General features: G+C 60.5%; 6 protein-coding genes across 6 annotated transcripts; all 6 read left to right on the top strand.

The window, feature by feature from the left end:
• Positions 1–175: 175 nt before the first annotated feature.
• Positions 176–1,926, top strand: LOC62_07G009586 (uncharacterized protein; the record flags this gene model as incomplete). Its single annotated transcript, XM_062776139.1, has 3 exons — positions 176–298; positions 345–397; positions 552–1,926. The coding sequence occupies 3 exons, from the start codon at positions 176–178 to the stop codon at positions 1,924–1,926; spliced, it is 1,551 nt and encodes a 516-aa protein (XP_062632123.1).
• Positions 1,927–2,368: 442 nt separating this feature from the next.
• LOC62_07G009585 (uncharacterized protein) lies at positions 2,369–3,490 on the top strand (the record flags this gene model as incomplete). Its single annotated transcript, XM_062776138.1, has 1 exon — positions 2,369–3,490. One exon carries the CDS (start codon positions 2,369–2,371, stop codon positions 3,488–3,490), a length of 1,122 nt encoding a protein of 373 aa, XP_062632122.1.
• Positions 3,491–4,011: 521 nt separating this feature from the next.
• LOC62_07G009584 (uncharacterized protein) lies at positions 4,012–5,286 on the top strand (the record flags this gene model as incomplete). The annotated part of the gene is made up of 1 exon (XM_062776137.1): positions 4,012–5,286. One exon carries the CDS (start codon positions 4,012–4,014, stop codon positions 5,284–5,286), a length of 1,275 nt encoding a protein of 424 aa, XP_062632121.1.
• Positions 5,287–5,894: 608 nt separating this feature from the next.
• On the top strand, positions 5,895–11,351 carry tmoS_5 (Sensor histidine kinase TmoS). The gene is made up of 5 exons (XM_062776136.1): positions 5,895–6,105; positions 6,139–6,935; positions 6,973–9,911; positions 9,948–10,684; positions 10,728–11,351. Exons 1-5 carry the CDS (start codon positions 6,043–6,045, stop codon positions 11,286–11,288), a joined length of 5,097 nt encoding a protein of 1,698 aa, XP_062632120.1. The 5' UTR covers positions 5,895–6,042; the 3' UTR covers positions 11,289–11,351.
• Positions 11,352–11,891: 540 nt separating this feature from the next.
• Positions 11,892–12,869, top strand: LOC62_07G009582 (uncharacterized protein; the record flags this gene model as incomplete). Its single annotated transcript, XM_062776135.1, has 1 exon — positions 11,892–12,869. The coding sequence occupies one exon, from the start codon at positions 11,892–11,894 to the stop codon at positions 12,867–12,869; it is 978 nt and encodes a 325-aa protein (XP_062632119.1).
• Positions 12,870–13,532: 663 nt separating this feature from the next.
• LOC62_07G009581 (uncharacterized protein) lies at positions 13,533–15,842 on the top strand (the record flags this gene model as incomplete). Its single annotated transcript, XM_062776134.1, has 4 exons — positions 13,533–14,586; positions 14,655–14,794; positions 14,832–14,939; positions 15,633–15,842. 4 exons carry the CDS (start codon positions 13,533–13,535, stop codon positions 15,840–15,842), a joined length of 1,512 nt encoding a protein of 503 aa, XP_062632118.1.
• Positions 15,843–16,268: the final 426 nt, after the last annotated feature.

Below are 16,268 nucleotides of genomic sequence, written 5' to 3'. Positions count from 1 at the left end.
TACCACTTGTGTGAACGAAGGCCCAAAGGAGGGGCCGTGCCACTACCCTGCCACACACACCTCGCCGTCGCCGCGTGGAGACTTGCCCGTCGCCGTCTCTACCACACGCAGCGTGCAGTCGGCGTTTCGCGGCTCTTTGGAGCCGGTGCGAAGTGCATCAGACTGCTGCAGACGCATGCGGCCTGCAACACTCTCGTTGTCTCTTCTTCCGCCTCACCACCTACAGTACATTACTTGTCTCAACTGCCCACTCTCTCCTCCACGCTTCCCTCCATACCTCTCTCACTCGAGTACGCTCGTAAGTGTGCTCCCGATCCCCGTGCTCATTGCTAACCCCCCTACAGAGCGCATACTCTCCTTCGCTGTCGGCTATCCGAGGAACCCTCGTCAACAAGTTGTGAGTGTGCCCCACGCCACGTCTCACGGCTGACGCACCTCTAGCTTTCAAACCACCCAACACCCACCCCTACTCTCTCACCATGGCTTCCATCCTCTCGTAGTAAGTCGTCACTCGACAACACACGCACGCAAGCGCTAACACCGTCCACCAGCGCCGACGCCACCAAGAAGCCTGCCACCCGCCGCCCCAACCTCCGGACGCGCGCCACCACCGGTGTCGGCGCTGGGAGCAGCGCCGTCGGTGCCCTTTTGTTCGACGGTTACCTCCCCCACGCTGCCGAAGCTATCGTCGAAGGAAGCCCTGTCACCATGCGTGCGGTGAGCAAGGCCTCCCGCGACCACGCCGCGACCGTCTCCCCCAGCCACCTCGTCATCCGTTTCACCACGAACGACGGCTGGGGCCCCGTCCCCGCCACGGAGAGTTGCCACGCTCTCGAGCTCACGACGCCGGGCTACACGATGACGGCGCGCTACCCAGACGCCGTGTACGACGAGAGCAACGACCTTGCTCCGGCGGCGTGGGACGAGTTGGGGCGCGAGTGGGAGGTCGTCGCGCGCACCTGGGAGCGCTTCCTGCTCAAGGCCGAGGTGGTCGACATCGTCGGAGACGTCTGGAACCTCGAGGAGCGCAACCCCGGGCTTTACCCCGTCCTCCAAGGCCTGCACGCGCACAGCACGCCCTGGACCATGCCACTCGACCTCATCCGCCTCATCCCCGACGCGTCCGGCAGCATGCCCAGGGAGGCCCTCATCCCCGCCGCGGGGAACGTTGTCGTGTTTGCCGGCCACGTCAAGCGCGGCTTCTTCGGATCCAGCGTAGTCCAGAGGATCCACCTCGCGCAGGCGGCCCACGTCACGACCGTGGTGAGCTTCCACCCCGTCCACCCCAAGGCGCCAGTGACGCTGCCAATCCTGGACTACAACCCGTCCGGGACGAGCGGCGAGACGGCGTGCCGACCCCGCTCAATGGACCGTCGCTACGGGGCGCTCAAGGACTGGTCGGACAAGTTACGCACCGTCACCCTCGTCTTTAGGGCGACGCCTGCGGTCCCGGGAGCTCAAGGAGAGCCGCCGACCATCCCCTGCGACTACGAGACGTCGCAGGAAGACGGGTGGGACGAGACTCCGGCGCGGGTGTACGGCGAGCCGCCGTTCGAGCGGTTCACGTGGCTGATCCACGACCTGCCCAACGAGCTCCGCCGTCCAGGCGTGAAGGTGACCGTCGTCGGCCTCGAACTTGTCCCCAAGACGTGGTGGAGCGGATGGGCGCGTGAGAACGAAGACACGCACTGGGACGTGGACATGGAGGTGGAGGTGCGCGAGGACGTGTTCCGCCTGCTCGTGGAGCTGCGTGACAGCGCCCCCAACGACTGGGCCACCGAGAGCCTCGAGCCCATCGAGCTCCTCGATCGCCTCACGTTCAAGACGCTGGCCAAGTTCGAGGGCGAGACGGATGCCGAGCAGTTCAGCCTCCTCACGGTGCGCCCGACGGTTGGCAACGCGTCCGTGGGTCTTATCCACTACTGAGCGGTGGTTGAGGGGACGGGCAGTGGGGCGCTGGGTGGGGCGCATGTCGATCGGTGGCCATTTGTATGCATATAGACATTAGAGATTAGATGCGAGGTTACGCCCGTTATCAGGATGAGAGGTGCGGTTGACGCGTCGAGCCCGAGCTTGAGTGGAAAGGCAGCAGCTCTAGAAGCTCTGCTTCATTGACGCGAGTCGACCAACAACGCCTCTGGGGCCCAAGATAGCCAGCGGCTCACGATGACCTCGTCGCCACGCATCCAAGACTACAGCGGTGCCCTCAGATCAGCCGACGTTAGTGAATCAGCTGCAGTTACTGGCGGCGCGGGGTATCCACGGCGGGGGAAAGAGAATACTCAGTACTTGTCTCGACATCCTCCTTTCTCACAATCCATCTTCTCACTTCCACTCACCAGCTTGTCCAATCTTGACTCGTCTTGCCATGTCCATCAGCGCCTCAGCCTACCCCCACTTGATGGACGCCATCCTCGACGCCGTGCCGTACTCGGCTCTCCTCGCCTTTAGGGCGACGTCCAAATCGTTCCTCGGCAGGATCGACTGCGTTCTGTTCCGCCATGTCGTGCTCGCGCGGCCCGAGGAGGGCGACAAGCCTCGGTCTCACTGTATCGGGTACACCATCTCAACGCCGGATGAGGGCAAGCTTCCCGTGTTCCCCGTACACGAACTCAGACAGTGCAACTTTTGCTCTCGTCGCCCAGCCGATCGCGCTCGGCTGCTACACGTCCTCAGCCTCACCGAGATCGTCGACCTCCGCAGCTCCCTCCCCGATTGGTGTTATGGTCAGCTTGCACAAGGGTTGACCAGCTTGGAGATCGTCCGCATGCTCCCTCGACGAGTTGGCGTCAACACCATGCCGTACCGCATCCCGTTCAATGCCACGACGCTGGTGCTGAAAGCTGGGGTAGCGGAAACCGCCTTCCCGAACTCTTCCAAGCTCCACACACCGGGCATGTGGTCGAACAAGCAGTTCTCGCGGGTCGTAATCAACACATTCTACGAGCTGGGTGGGGTCAGCACTCTGCGCCCCATCGTGTCCCCAGTCCTCAACTACGACACCGCTGGGATCAAGGAGCTGGTGCTCCTCTTCACGCCAACTTCGAGAGCCGCAACTCGGCTTACCACGGCGGCCGAACAGGGCTGGCGCAGCTTCCAGACCATGACGCTTGCGGATCACGCTGCCGAGGCGTGCATCAACGGCGTCGAGTGTACTCTCGTTGGACTGTGCGATGCCGACCCCCGGTGGTTCGAGTTCAAGGCGAGCGAAGACCTCGAGCCCTGGTTCGAGGACTATGTCACCGATCGTATCCGCCGGCACCTTCAAGCAGAAGTCGGGGACCATGCCGACGTGCCAGAAGAGTACCTCGACGCCTGTCTTCAAAGGCTGTCATTTGTGTCTCGTGAAGAGTACGAGCGCGGCCGAACAGCCGAGCAAGTCGCCGTCGAGCGGTGCCAGCTCGTACCAGCGGTGGAGGAGGCCGCCCCGCCTCAGGGCCGAACAACGAACATTGGCGAGGACCGCGACGCCGACGCCGCCTCAACCTAGGGCCCATTCTTGTCGCGATACCGCTCTTTGGTTGTTCAAGTGATCCATCCAGGAGACATGTAGGGGCTGATGAAGTCGAGACCGAGTTGAAAGTATTGTCGCCCACAAATGCGTTGTTATTTGTTTGTCCGCCGTCCAGTAACCCGCCCTCTTGGCAATTCAAGGCACGGACGCTAGTGATGACCCGTGTAGGCCGGCTGGGGGTCTGGGCCGGGGGCCGCCGGGCCGCCTGCTTGGCCGTCTTGGAACCTTGGATGGGTGGACGGCGGGAGAGGAGCAGGAACCACTGACCAGGTGTTGTTCCCTTGCCTAGCTGGGAGTCTACCCCGCAGTTGAGCGGCGACCAAGGCACGTCAGCAGCACCACCACCATGACCCTCACATGTGTCTCGCTGCTGCATCTGTCGTTACGACTAGTATGACACACTCCTTCTCCGCACGCTCACTCCGCTCGCTCATAAGGGTGACTGCCGCTCAGCGCCATGCGATCTCTTCCCCTGTCTCTCTCATTCGCACTCCACGATGGCAGCTGCCGTCGCAAAGCCGGCACCACCGGCCACGGTTACGCTCAGCGCCGCCGCCTACCCCCATCTCATTGAGTCGATCCTCTCCAACAGTGAGAGACCGGTTCTCATCGCGTTCCGTTCTACATCGCGCCAATATCTCAACAAGGTCGATGCCATCCTCGCTCGCCATATCGTCATCTCGGCACCGGTGGAGCTCGAGACTACCGACTTGATCATCACCGCCAAGCGCGGCCCCAGGCTACCCACGTTCATTGGTATCGACGAGGACTTACACCACCCCTTGCCTGGAGCCAAGCCAGCATTACCTCCACCTCCCCCGGCTGCATCGCCTTGGGACGGTCCTGCGGCTCTCGTTGATGGGATCAAGCTCAGTGATGACGAAGAGCCGGTCCCTAATGTGCGGCCAACGGACCCCCCCGACCGAAAGCGATGCAAGAAGCTGTTGTCTCTTGCGCGCATCATCGACCTTGTCGGTCCTCTCCCCGTGTGCAACCTCAATGCAGCGGCGCTGTCATTCAGACACCCCCACACGGTGCGCCTTCTACCTGACCAGCACGGAGAGTACGCGTCGACGATGGTAATCCGCCGGACTGAGCGACTCGTCCTCACCGCTGGCGTGATCTTGCCTAGAAAGGACGTTGCCCTCAGTGGCTTGCCGCCCAGCAAAGGGCACGAATATGACCATTACCGGCACCTCACTCTTGGCGCTGGCGCTGGCGGGCTGTCCGTTGCTACGCAGCCCATGCGACTTGTGGGCCTCGACGGGGGCGTGAAGCGGATAGTCGTCAACGCGCGGTACGCGCCAGGCTCCTTCCACGACCCGGCTCTCTTCATCGAGCGACTTATCCGTCTTTCACCCCAAACGAACCGGCCGGGGGAGATCGTCTACTTCGCATCGTCCGACAACACGGGCGCCGACCTGCCGGCGAAGACATATCTATCATATCTGGACCGCTTCACCATCCTCATCAACTTGGCCGTCTACGCCGTGAACCACAAAGTCAAGTTCACCATTGTGGGCCTCGAAAGCGTACTTCCCGCTTGGATCGGCCTTTCGGCAGGAGCGAATGTCGAGCAGAGCGTGCGGGATAGCGTGAAGCGCGAACTCCGGCAGCTCTACGACCTGCCACTGAGCTACGGCACTGGAACATGGGAAGTTGCACTAGGCAGTGATCTCGAGTCCGCTCTCGGCGCGTTTGCGGTATCGAGCTTGAAGTGCTGGGCAGCGACGGTGACCCCAGAGACGTTTGATATCGAGCTGGGCTTGTAGAACTTGTCCAAAGCTTAAGAGACTCGTGCTCGGAGCATCCGCAGGCATGCATTTGTTCTATTAAGCTCACGTGCGTTGTTACCCTGTGACCATGTGGGATGTCATGTGAAGGCATGAAGGAGGTGCCTCGCGACGAGGAGTGGGCCTTTCCCGCCTGCCTGGTGGTGCTCAACGAACGATGGACACGACGAACTTCGCAGCCTCGCCTTGCTGCGGTTGTGCCGTCGGGTTTCGGAGCAGTTCATCGATTGGGCAAGGCGGTGGCGTGTCTCGGGTGTGGGTGATGCTTAGCTCCACTCGACTCCACAGGCTCCAACGACTGGCCGTAGTGAATTGTAATTGTAGTTGCCTGTCGCGTCTCTCTCCTTACTGTAATGAGGGTAATAGGCTCAGGGCATCGCAATAGGAACCTGGACCATGTGTGTTCAACGCGGGACCCAAGATGGCAGGCGCGCAGGCGAGCCAAACACCACATGGACATTGACGTCACTATTTTTGTTTGGGCTCCTTTGACCGTGTCACTGGCACCGACCGGCCTGGTCGGATGCAAAGGCTCAAGGCAACCCCGACTTTAGTCTACTTGGAAACTAGCCAGTTGTACGACTACACTCTTTCGAACCGCCGCTGGCCGTGGACACAGGCTTGCTCACTGGCATTCCTCGATCCGCGTACCGTCCGCCGACCTTCGACAATACACGGCTGCGGCATGTATCGCCGACTCTGAGTCTGCATTCTCACCCACCCCGGCGCCTCGTCATGTCACCCGTCTACGGCGAGAGCAATCGGACCTCGCTGGAGGTCATGAGGGGTTTCCTTGATGTAAGTGGGGCGCCATGCCATGCTGACGACCAGGCCTACCCCTTCCCAGCGTTCATTGCTCGCCAAGCAAATGCAAGCACGTCGTCCAGCCCGCAGCTGGACATCATCTACTCCAACGACAAATGGAGGCTTGCCAACAAGATGGTCGCTGAGGGGCGCGTCGATACTGGCCTGGCCCAGTGGGTCGTCGGCGGCGATGGGGTATTTGTGTTCAACCTCGGCGAGACTCTACACTTGGCCAAGACACTGTTCGGCGACAACATTGTTGTGACCTCGTTCGCGCCCCCAGCAGCCTTTCCCCAATCTTCGAACGCATCAACCGTGTCTTTTGTGGAATCATCAGACGCATTGACGACATCAGGGCCAGTGTCACGGGTCGCCGGCGACCCGGAGACTCGCGGTAGCCCATTACGACGGGAAGTCGTGGGCGGTGGCGACTCTGAGGCTGCAGATAAAGCTGCGGACGCGTTGGCCGCACTGGACATCGAGCCACCAGCTTGGGTTGAGATGGATCCAGAACCAGATCATGTTTACCGTGCCGACCATGCACCGCCTGCCGGCGACGCCGCCGAGAGCAGTCGATATTTGAGAAGAACGCCCAAGCGACATCGACCTCAGGACAACTTCACTCAACACGAGTACAACGTCCAGATGCAGGAGGGATCGTCGGAGTACGAATCGCTGGTGTTGTCCACCGACTGGTCCAAGACGCCGATGGGTCCCCTCGACACCTGGCCGCCAGCGATCCGGACAATGATGTCAATCGCGTTTGCGTCCGCCACGCAAGACTCCATATGGTTCGGACCTATAGACAACATCCACCTGGTCTAGTAAGTCACACGTCTTGAGTAGTGCTAACGGCGATAGCAACAAGAACTACGCGACTCTCCTCGACCACCCAAACACATTTGGCAAGCCGGCGGCCGAAGTGTGGCACCAGCTTTGGGGCGGTCTCGAACCACTCGCGCGGAAATGCATGGCTGGAGACAGCGTCTACCACCACAACGACCTCCTGCTGTACGCAAAGAATGATCGCGGTAACTTTATCGAGCGATATCACACCTGGTCATACGTGCCCATCCGGGATGGCGACAAGATTGTGGGGCTGTACAACATGAGTCTGGATACGACCCAGATGGTGCTGTTCGACCGTCGTTTCGACACGGCACGCGAACTGGTGGACGAGCTAGCATTTGCGCACTCCAAAAGCCGCTTCTTTCAGGCGGTCGCAAGCGCCCTGGAGCCAAACCCGATCGACGCACCGTTTGCCATCTGCTACAGCGTTGACCCAACGGGAGACACGCCTGCTCCTCAGGTGCCTGCGGTCGACCTCACACTGCAGTCGACTGTCGGTGTGCCAGCGGGACACAAGGCGGCCCCATCTCACCTGCACGTGCCTCTTCCTGTCCGGGACGCGACCGTGTTGGCTCACTCGCGGCTGAGTTTGTCTCCAGGAGTCAACGAGACGGCTACACCCATGTTGCGAAAGGACGGCCCCGACGGTTTCCAAACGAGCCGCGACAAGCATGCCTGGCCCATCGCCCAAGCCCTCACCACTCGCCAGTGCGTGCTGGTGGAGGACTGCTCAGAGATTGTGAAGGGGTTGCCTGTTCGACAATGGGAGACTCTGCCTGACCAAGCTGTTGTCATTCCGGTCATCTCCGACGCGACAAACGGTATCCCCCAGGCTGTCGTGATCCTCGGCTTGAACTTCCACCCCTCGTTCGACGACAACTACTCCCGCTGGATCAACTCCATTCGTGGCTACCTCGTATCCTCACTCAGCTCGATCAGCACTTTCGAAGCTGAGGTCACTCACAGGCTGGAGCGAGAACGACTTGCAAGGGCGCAGAACGCGTGGTTCCGAGGGGCAGCCCATGAGTTTAGGACCCCCCTTACGCTCATCATGGGTCCGCTCGACGATGTCATGCTCACGGATCTTCGTCCGAGCCAGCGACATTCGCTCGGCCTTGCTCAGCGAAACGTACAGAGGTTACAGCGCCTAGTTACCATGCTCCTCGACTTCTCGCGCATCGAAACTGGGCGACTTACGCCCCGATTCGTCCCAGGAGACCTGGGAGTCTTCATCACCAACATCGGAAACTTGTTCCGTCCGGCCATTGAGCGGATGAGGGTGGAGTTTACCCTCATCGTAGATCCGCGGGCCGATAAGGTGGACTTCGACCCAGTGTTGCTCGAGATGGCCATCTCGGGGCTGCTATCAAACTCTCTCAAGTACACGCAGAGTGGTTCCGTGACTTTCAAGGTCACCTACAGTGACGACACCGCCAGCATCGCCGTAATTGACACGGGCTTGGGCATTGCCTCTCCCGACATGGAAAAGGTCACCAAGCTGTACCACCGTACGTCGGCCGCCGTTCAATCGGGCGTGTCGGGAACTGGGATTGGCCTTGCCCTCGCCAAGGAGATTCTTCGACTGCACAATGGCGGGCTTCAGATCGAGAGCACAACAGCGGAGGAGGTCCATGGCTCGACCTTCACAGCAGTCATCCCCTTGCATCAATCAGGAGTGATTGCTGTGGGAGAAGAAGAAGTTGCGGCTATTCCCTTTGGTGCCTATGGTCGACAAGCAGCAAAGGAGGTGCTCATGGCCGCGAGGGAGAACGACGCATATCCGTTTGATGGCGACGGCGACTTTTCGGGATCAGTGTCGAACGCCACATCGCCATTCTCACTTGAGCTTCCTTCGCCCTCGCGGGGCAGTATCTCGTCAGCATCTGACGGATACAGGAGCACCACAGGGAGCGGCTCTGGAGCCCTCGCCGAGGCGCTCATGTTCGAGCCGACGGACCGAATCCTGGTGGTCGATGACAATCGCGAGCTACGCGACTACATCAAGAGTATCTTCACGCCTTTCTGCTCTGTCTTGGAAGCGAGCAATGGCAAGGATGCCTTGGATCTCATGCGCGTTCACAAGCCGCACGTCGTCATCAGTGACTTGCTCATGCCGGGTATGAGCGGAATGGAGCTGCTCAACGTCGTGCGCGCCGACGACGACCAGGCATTGCGCTTCACGCCCATGGTGCTACTGTCGGCCATCATCGACGACGAGACCCGACTCGAGACCCTTGTCGCCGGCGCCGAAGACTACATCACGAAACCGTTCAAGCGGAACGAGCTCATCGTCAGAGTGCACCTGCACATGCAGATGGGCAAGAAGCGGGCCAAGCTCGAAGCCTTGTTTTGCGAACGCGAAAAGGAGATTGCAGTCTTGTCAGACTATTGTCCTTCGGGTATCATTCGCATCAACTCGGTCGGTCGTCTGACGTACGCAAATGCCGCCTTCAGGACCAGCGCAGGCATGACATCTAGCGAGCTCTCGGAGAGCCTCTGGAGCCTGAGCTCAAACTACTGCGACGCCGCGACGGCGGCAAACCTCGCGGGCGTATGGGACGACATGTTGGCCAGCAAGACAAAGACTACCGTGCAGTGGAAGTGGCGCACCGGCCGAACCATGTCCGGCGTGTTCATCTGGCTCGACGAGGAGCGGTCTGGAATCATCGGCTGCATCACCGACATCACGTACCAGGAGGAGCGCCTCGAGGAGGCTGAGCGGCTTCGGGTTCTGGCGGAGGAGTCAAAGCACCAGCAAGAGCTACTGGTCGACTTCACCTCCCACGAGATCCGCACCCCGGTATCGGCGATCCTGCAATGCTCCTCTGTGGTCAAAGAGAACTTGACGGGGCTGATGCAGGAGCTGCGAGAATCAGAAGGCAAACAGACCGGATTCTTGCCCACAAAGCGCCTACTCGCCGACATGGAGGACGACCTCGAAGCCCTGGAAAGTAAGTGAAACTGCATTTCCCCCTCGCTAACTCTAGGCATCTACCAGTGCGGCTTGGTTCAGGAGCGCATCGCTGGTGATGTTCTCTCGCTTGCAAGAATCCAACTCGACATGCTCACGCTGCATGACGTACCGATGGACATCCGAGAATCGGGCGCAAAGGTGCTGTCCGTCTTTGCCTCCGAGGCGCGCATGAAGAATGCCGAGATTGACCTGGTGTTTGGCCCGACTCTTGACGCCCTCGGCGTACCAGCGATCAACACCGATCCCGTGCGCCTCGGTCAGGTGATTGGCAACCTCGTCGCCAACGCCCTGCGATTCATCTCGTTTGTGGACAAGCGACATATCACGGTCAAGTTTGATGTCGCTTTCTCGCCACCGCTCCAGGGCGCAGCGATTCCCTCGATACTGGCCAACCCCCCAAAGATGACGCCAGCGGAGCCCAACATGCCGGTGTACTTGTTCGTCACTGTGCGCGACACTGGCCCTGGCATGCCTCCCGAGGAGAAGGACGCGCTGTTCCAGCGCTTCCATCAGGGCAACAAGATGATCCACACGCGGTACGGTGGCTCCGGCCTGGGTCTGTTCATCTGCAAGAAGGTGACCGAGCTGCTCAAGGGACGTATCGACGTCGTGTCGGAGCTAGGCAAAGGGAGCGAGTTCCGGTTTTTCATCAGGGCGACAAGTGCTGCAGCAGCGGCGGCGCATGCCGAGAGCGTGGCTTGGACGGCCATACCTCCTCCCGCACCAAAGGGTGACCCCCTGCACATTCTGGTAAGGCGGTACTACATACCAGGTGTATGGCTAACAGCTCCAGGTCGTGGAGGACAACATCATGAACCAGACCATTCTGAAGCGCCAAATCGTAAAGTCAGGCTTGACCTGCGACACAGCCAACAATGGGCTCGAGGCCCTCGACTTGCTGGGCATCGAGGAGCCAACATCAGACGTCTTGGGCTTGACGACAACCGGCGAGGCCCCACGCGACAGATGCAAGCCTCTCGAAGCCAGCACCAAGCCGTACGATGTGGTTCTCATGGACCTCGAGATGCCTATCATGGACGGACTTACGGCGGTACGGCATATCCGCACCATCCAAAACGGCCGGCCGGCGAAGGAGCGCCAGCTGGTTATCGCGCTCACGGGCAATGCACGCCAGGGTCAGATCGACTTGGCCCTCGAGACAGGCATGGACGACGTCGTGATCAAGCCGTACCGCCTCCCCGCACTGCTCGAGACGATTCAGAGAGCTGCCTCTGCGCGCCGCGCCGGGCTGGAAATCGTGCCCCAGAGCAAGGTCCGTACATCGCCCATGGTGTCGCCGAAGATTTTGGAAAGCCCCAAACGCCCTCCGCTCGTTTCGCGGCCGAGGTCATAGGGTCGGGCGGCCGAGCGCGACGTCATTTGGGACTGTAGACTTGTACAGTATATGTAAATCAGCACGACACCATCTGGAGAAGCAGCTGGGGCTTTGCATCAAAGCCGTGAACGTCGTCAATCACGTGAAGAGAGCCCCGGCGGTCCGTGCTGCCGCCTGTCTCAGAGATAGGGAGTACGAATGGGTTCAAAGCGCGCAAGGAACGACATTCCAGCCACTCCCTATCGCTCGCTCACTGGCCACCGCCACGCGCTCGGCCGCCATCGGTCGTCATCTAAAGGACGTGCGCGACGTCGGCCCCCACGGTGGTGGCGGCTGAAGCCACTCATCTATCTAGTCTACGACTCCTAATCTGTCCTGGGCGTCTAGAGTGCCTGCTTGGCGTTCTCGGGGTGTACTCGCTTGCCATGTGCTCGGTTTCAGCCAGCCAGCCATGGCGCTGGAGAACGCGCCCCAGCCACCAACTGCCTTCACAGGCCACTCACCCCCGCCAGCAGCCACCAACACACTCACCCCCTGCTCACTGCAAGCAGATATATATTTCCATCAACTCGCCTCGTTTGTCGTTCAACACTCTACTCCACTCCACTCCACAACTCCACAATGCCTCTCCCTCCCCTTGACTACAGCTCCTTCCCCCACATCCTCGACACTGTCGTCGAGTTTAGCACCCTCGGCCCGCGCCTCAACCTCGGCAAGCTGAACAGCCGCTTCCGCACCATGGCCCACAAGCTCGTCCAGGGCGCCACGCTTCTCCATGACCGCCTGATTGCGACCGACGGCACCGTGGTCTACTTCCACGAAGACTCTCTAGTGACCATGTCACTCCTCTACTCCATGGCGAAGTCGCTGAAGCTCTGCGGCCCGTCCTACGTCCTCCCGGACCCGACCGTGCCCAAGGCGACGCTGGAGTGGCTCGGAATGCGGCCCGACTCGAACAACGAGTACGAGGGTGGCCGCGCCAACGCTTCCTGGCCCGACCACGTCAACTTCCACAACCTCGCCGTCTTCGTCGAGATGCAGCTCTGGGAAGACGACAACGGTAACACCGCTCCCCCGCTCACCATCGGCGTCTCCCCCGCCACACGCAAGGTCACGATCTGTGTCAACTATGAGGCTGCGCCGTCCGGGTTCCTCCACACCCCCACTCTGTGGCTAAAGAACATGGCCACCACGTACCCACCCAACTGGCATCCGATCATGGCAAGCAGGAACATCTTCCAGCTCAACCACTTCCGCCAGACCACCCAGACACTGGACGAGGTCGTCCTCATCGTTGAGGGCCACACGAACCACCTCTACAACCCCTTCGAGCTGTTCCTACTCCTCCAGCCCATCTTCTCCTCCCCCGTCGCCTTCAACCGGTTCATTCTGGTCTGTGACGGTGACGCTGTTGCGCACCTTCTCGACCCCTCCGAGCCCAACTACTTCACCAAGTACCTGGGTCGCACCTCCAACCATGTGATCAGCATGCTCGACGAGACCCGCACGATTGACAACATCGTGTGCACCCGGGACCAGTACCGCAGCCTCGTCGGTGACGAGGCGTACGCCCGTGCGACTCAGATGCACGACATCTGATCTACCACCCTCGAGATCTTCTCGCTTCTCGATACCCTGTCTTCCGCTTTAACGACTTCAACGACTCTGAAATTCTGCCTCAAGCACCATTCATTCACGACATGCCTCGTTCTGCCTCGGTTTTATAGAGAACACGTTCTCGCTCTACTACCTGTTGTTTATTACATTATATACCCTTTTCCTGATGCAATGCCTTTGATGACTTGATTGCAGACGGCCTCCCTGGCAATGACGCTTGTCCTGCCTCACTTGGCTGAAGCGAGGTATCGTCCATTGTTGGGGCTGCACTTCTTATCTAAGGTTTGGCGGCTGACAATGAGGTCATGCGATGCGAAGAGTGGAACAATGTCGAGGTCGAGTCTGGAGGTGCGAGTTGGTGACGCCCTCCACGAAGCCCGACACAATGGCAGTCGGCACTCTGGTGTGAACACGACAATGATCGAGATGGCGTGTGCAAGGCGACGAGCGCACACCTCGCCCCTCTCTACACAGTGTATGGGAACCAGCGGGGTGAGACTGGCACCGCCCCGTGTCCCCGCAGACGACTGTGTGCACACACTGGAGGCCCAAGCCATGACACCCCCCACCCATCACTCATAAACCCGACGCGCATAACTCCCCCTCTTCTTCCCATTACTCTCCACTTCACCCTCGACCAGCACCATGCCTCGCAAGAACCTCAACTGGTCGAACAAGAAGGGCAAGAAGAAGGCCGAGCAGAAGGAGGAGGTGGACGAGCTCCCCTCCGACCTCGAGTCGGAGGAGGGCGCCACCCCCGGCCCAGCTCCCAGGCCCTCGACTTCGAGTGGCAAGGCGCCGTCCCCCGCTGCCGCTGGCCCCAGCTCTCCCAGGAAGCGGGGCAGGTCGACCTCTAGCGCCGGGGACGACGAGGAGGCGAAGGAGGGTGTCGACTCGGCGAAGGGCGGGTCGTCGAGCGCCAAGCGCGCAAAGGTCACACCGACCATTCCCACCGCGCCCCTCCCCGCGACCACCGGTCGCGTGACGCGCTCGTCGACCAGGACGACCGCGACGCCCTCCACCCCCACCTCGTCGTCCAAGAGCACCTCCAGCTCTGGTGCCAAGTCGGCGAGTCCCACTCGCACCCCGGCGACCTCAACGCCCCCGCCCACCAGCAAGGCTCGCGACGCCTCCGAGTCGGGCAGCGGCGTCAATGACGCCACCACCTCCACCTCGCCTCCCCTCACACCCACCAAGAAGCCCAAAGGCATCCGCGACTTCGGACCGCGGCTAGACGGCAGCCCCACCAAGGCGCTGCCGGCCTCAAAGACGGCGATGGTCCCATCGCCCCAACCCACCGCCACCGTGTCGTCGAGCAAGGCGCCGGTGACCGGGTCGTCGACCTCGACCGGGTCTAAGGGGAAGGGCAAGGAGGTGGTGCGTCCCGTCCCCTCTCCTTCCAAGGTGGTCGCCGCGGTGCCGCAGGCAATGGAGTCGAGCGACAAGCCTTCCAAGCCAGGTTCGTCTAAGACGACTCCATCAAAGCCCGCACCACCAAAGGTCGCACCATCAGCCCCAGCCCCATCAAAGTCAGCCAGCAAGCCGTCTTCAAAGACAAACAAGCCGACGCCGACGCGTGATGACGACAGCAAGCTGATGCCACCGCCCAAGGTGCCCGCACCAAAACCATCGGCTCCACCCGCCACGCCCAAGGCCCCACAGAAGGCCAAGGCGAAGCCACCAACCCCAGTCGAAGAGGGTAAGTACCTCCATCAAGCACCGCTGACAACCCAGCGAGACACCCAGCCCAGCCCGCGACGAACCCAGCCGGACCCTCCGCCCCACCACCCGTGACCAGGGAGACGCGCGGAACCGTCGCCGCCACGCGAGCCGCCGAGGCGGTGCCCAAGCCACTCAGAGACGAGGCGGAGGCGCGCCTCGAGAGGAACTTTATGAACAAGCTCATCGTGAGTACCTCTCTCTCGCTTACACCGCTGACTGCAGGGCCGCCATTGGGTTGGCGAGAAGATGCTCGGCGCGCGCGACATGCCGCGTGACTACGAGCCGCACTCGTACACCGACATGCTGAAGGGCTTGTTCACTGGCACGATCGTGAGTGTGTTATGTCACTGGGGGGAGCTGACGCCAGGCCACGCCGACCGACGACCTCCCCGCGCCGGTGGTGCACGACTCGCTCGATATCGGCCTCAACAGGCACCAGCGGCGTTGATTTCTCGGCGATTTTCTACCCACACCACATTGACCATATCTCCCTGGATCGTACTGCATGCTTGTCTTTATCGTGATACTTAGCTCTCAAAATTGTCATGGTTCCATGCATGTGTTGTGCATAGTGTCAGGTCGCGCCCGCCCTCGGTGGGTTTGAGGTGGGGCGAGATGGCGGCGATCGTATTTGGTTCCGCGTCCGTGACACTTGGTCGAGGATGTGCCTACTCTCTTCACTCATGCATTGTGCCAGCATGTCACTACAAGCACGAGCACAACCTGAGCTCCTTGGTTTACTGACAAAGCATTCATCCTTTGAGGTTGCTTTGTTCATGCAGATCATGCTCGGGAAGCACAACCAAAGGTGCCGAAATGCCACTTCGATTGTTCCGCCAATTCCCCCTTGTCCTCCACTCGGCACCATGCCATTGTCATCCACCTTTCACCGTGCTGCCGATCACTCTTCGACGGACGGCGAGGTCGATCTTCCTCTCCTTCATCACTCATCTCCTCACCACCGTGCTCAAACCTTGGCCTGACTTGGCGAGGCCTCAATCTCAAGCGATGACGAGCTCTCAGCCCAAACCGCCCCTCTGGAGAGGAAATTTCACCATCGTCCGTTCGACCTTCCCCGAGATCCAATATGGCCTACGCTTCAACCGGCCTCTCATGTTTCCTGAGCTCCTGGCTCTGATGCAGTGGACCTACCTCCTCATCACCGAGGAAGAGTACCGCAACTTCCGACCAGACGTGCGTTTAATGTACCGTGTTGAGGAACACTTGATCTGAGGCGTCGCTTTCCCCGCCGTCCCCCGGCTTGGCGACGCCTCAGGATGGGAACTCGAGCTCCACCCCCCCGATGACAATGGCTGACCTACATCAGGACGATGTACTCAACGCCCTCGACGACAGCGGCCTGTGGGACTCGCTGGACCTCAAGGACATCGAGTGGGTTGAGGGGATTGAAGACTGAGATATCTTCGTCCCCTCAGAGTTGGAGGAAGGCGATGCCGCTCTCATGTGGGTAGAGCTGGAGGATAAGGTTGCTTCGAGGGTGAGGAGCTGGGTGGCACATCTTCAGAGACTGCTGTGTAGAGAGACTGTAGGACTGCAGATGTGACGTGCCGTACATACGTAGTTGCCACTTCTCGGGGAAGGGATGCCGAGGAAGGCCGTCGGAAGAGACTACTTCGTCGCCCAAGACACCATTCAAGA

This window comes from Vanrija pseudolonga, chromosome 7, assembly GCF_020906515.1.
Source record: "Vanrija pseudolonga chromosome 7, complete sequence".
Classification (NCBI taxonomy): Eukaryota; Fungi; Basidiomycota; class Tremellomycetes; order Trichosporonales; family Trichosporonaceae; genus Vanrija; species Vanrija pseudolonga.
The sequence above is the reverse complement of the archived record's forward strand: the minus strand, read 5'-3'. Positions and strand labels throughout refer to the sequence as shown.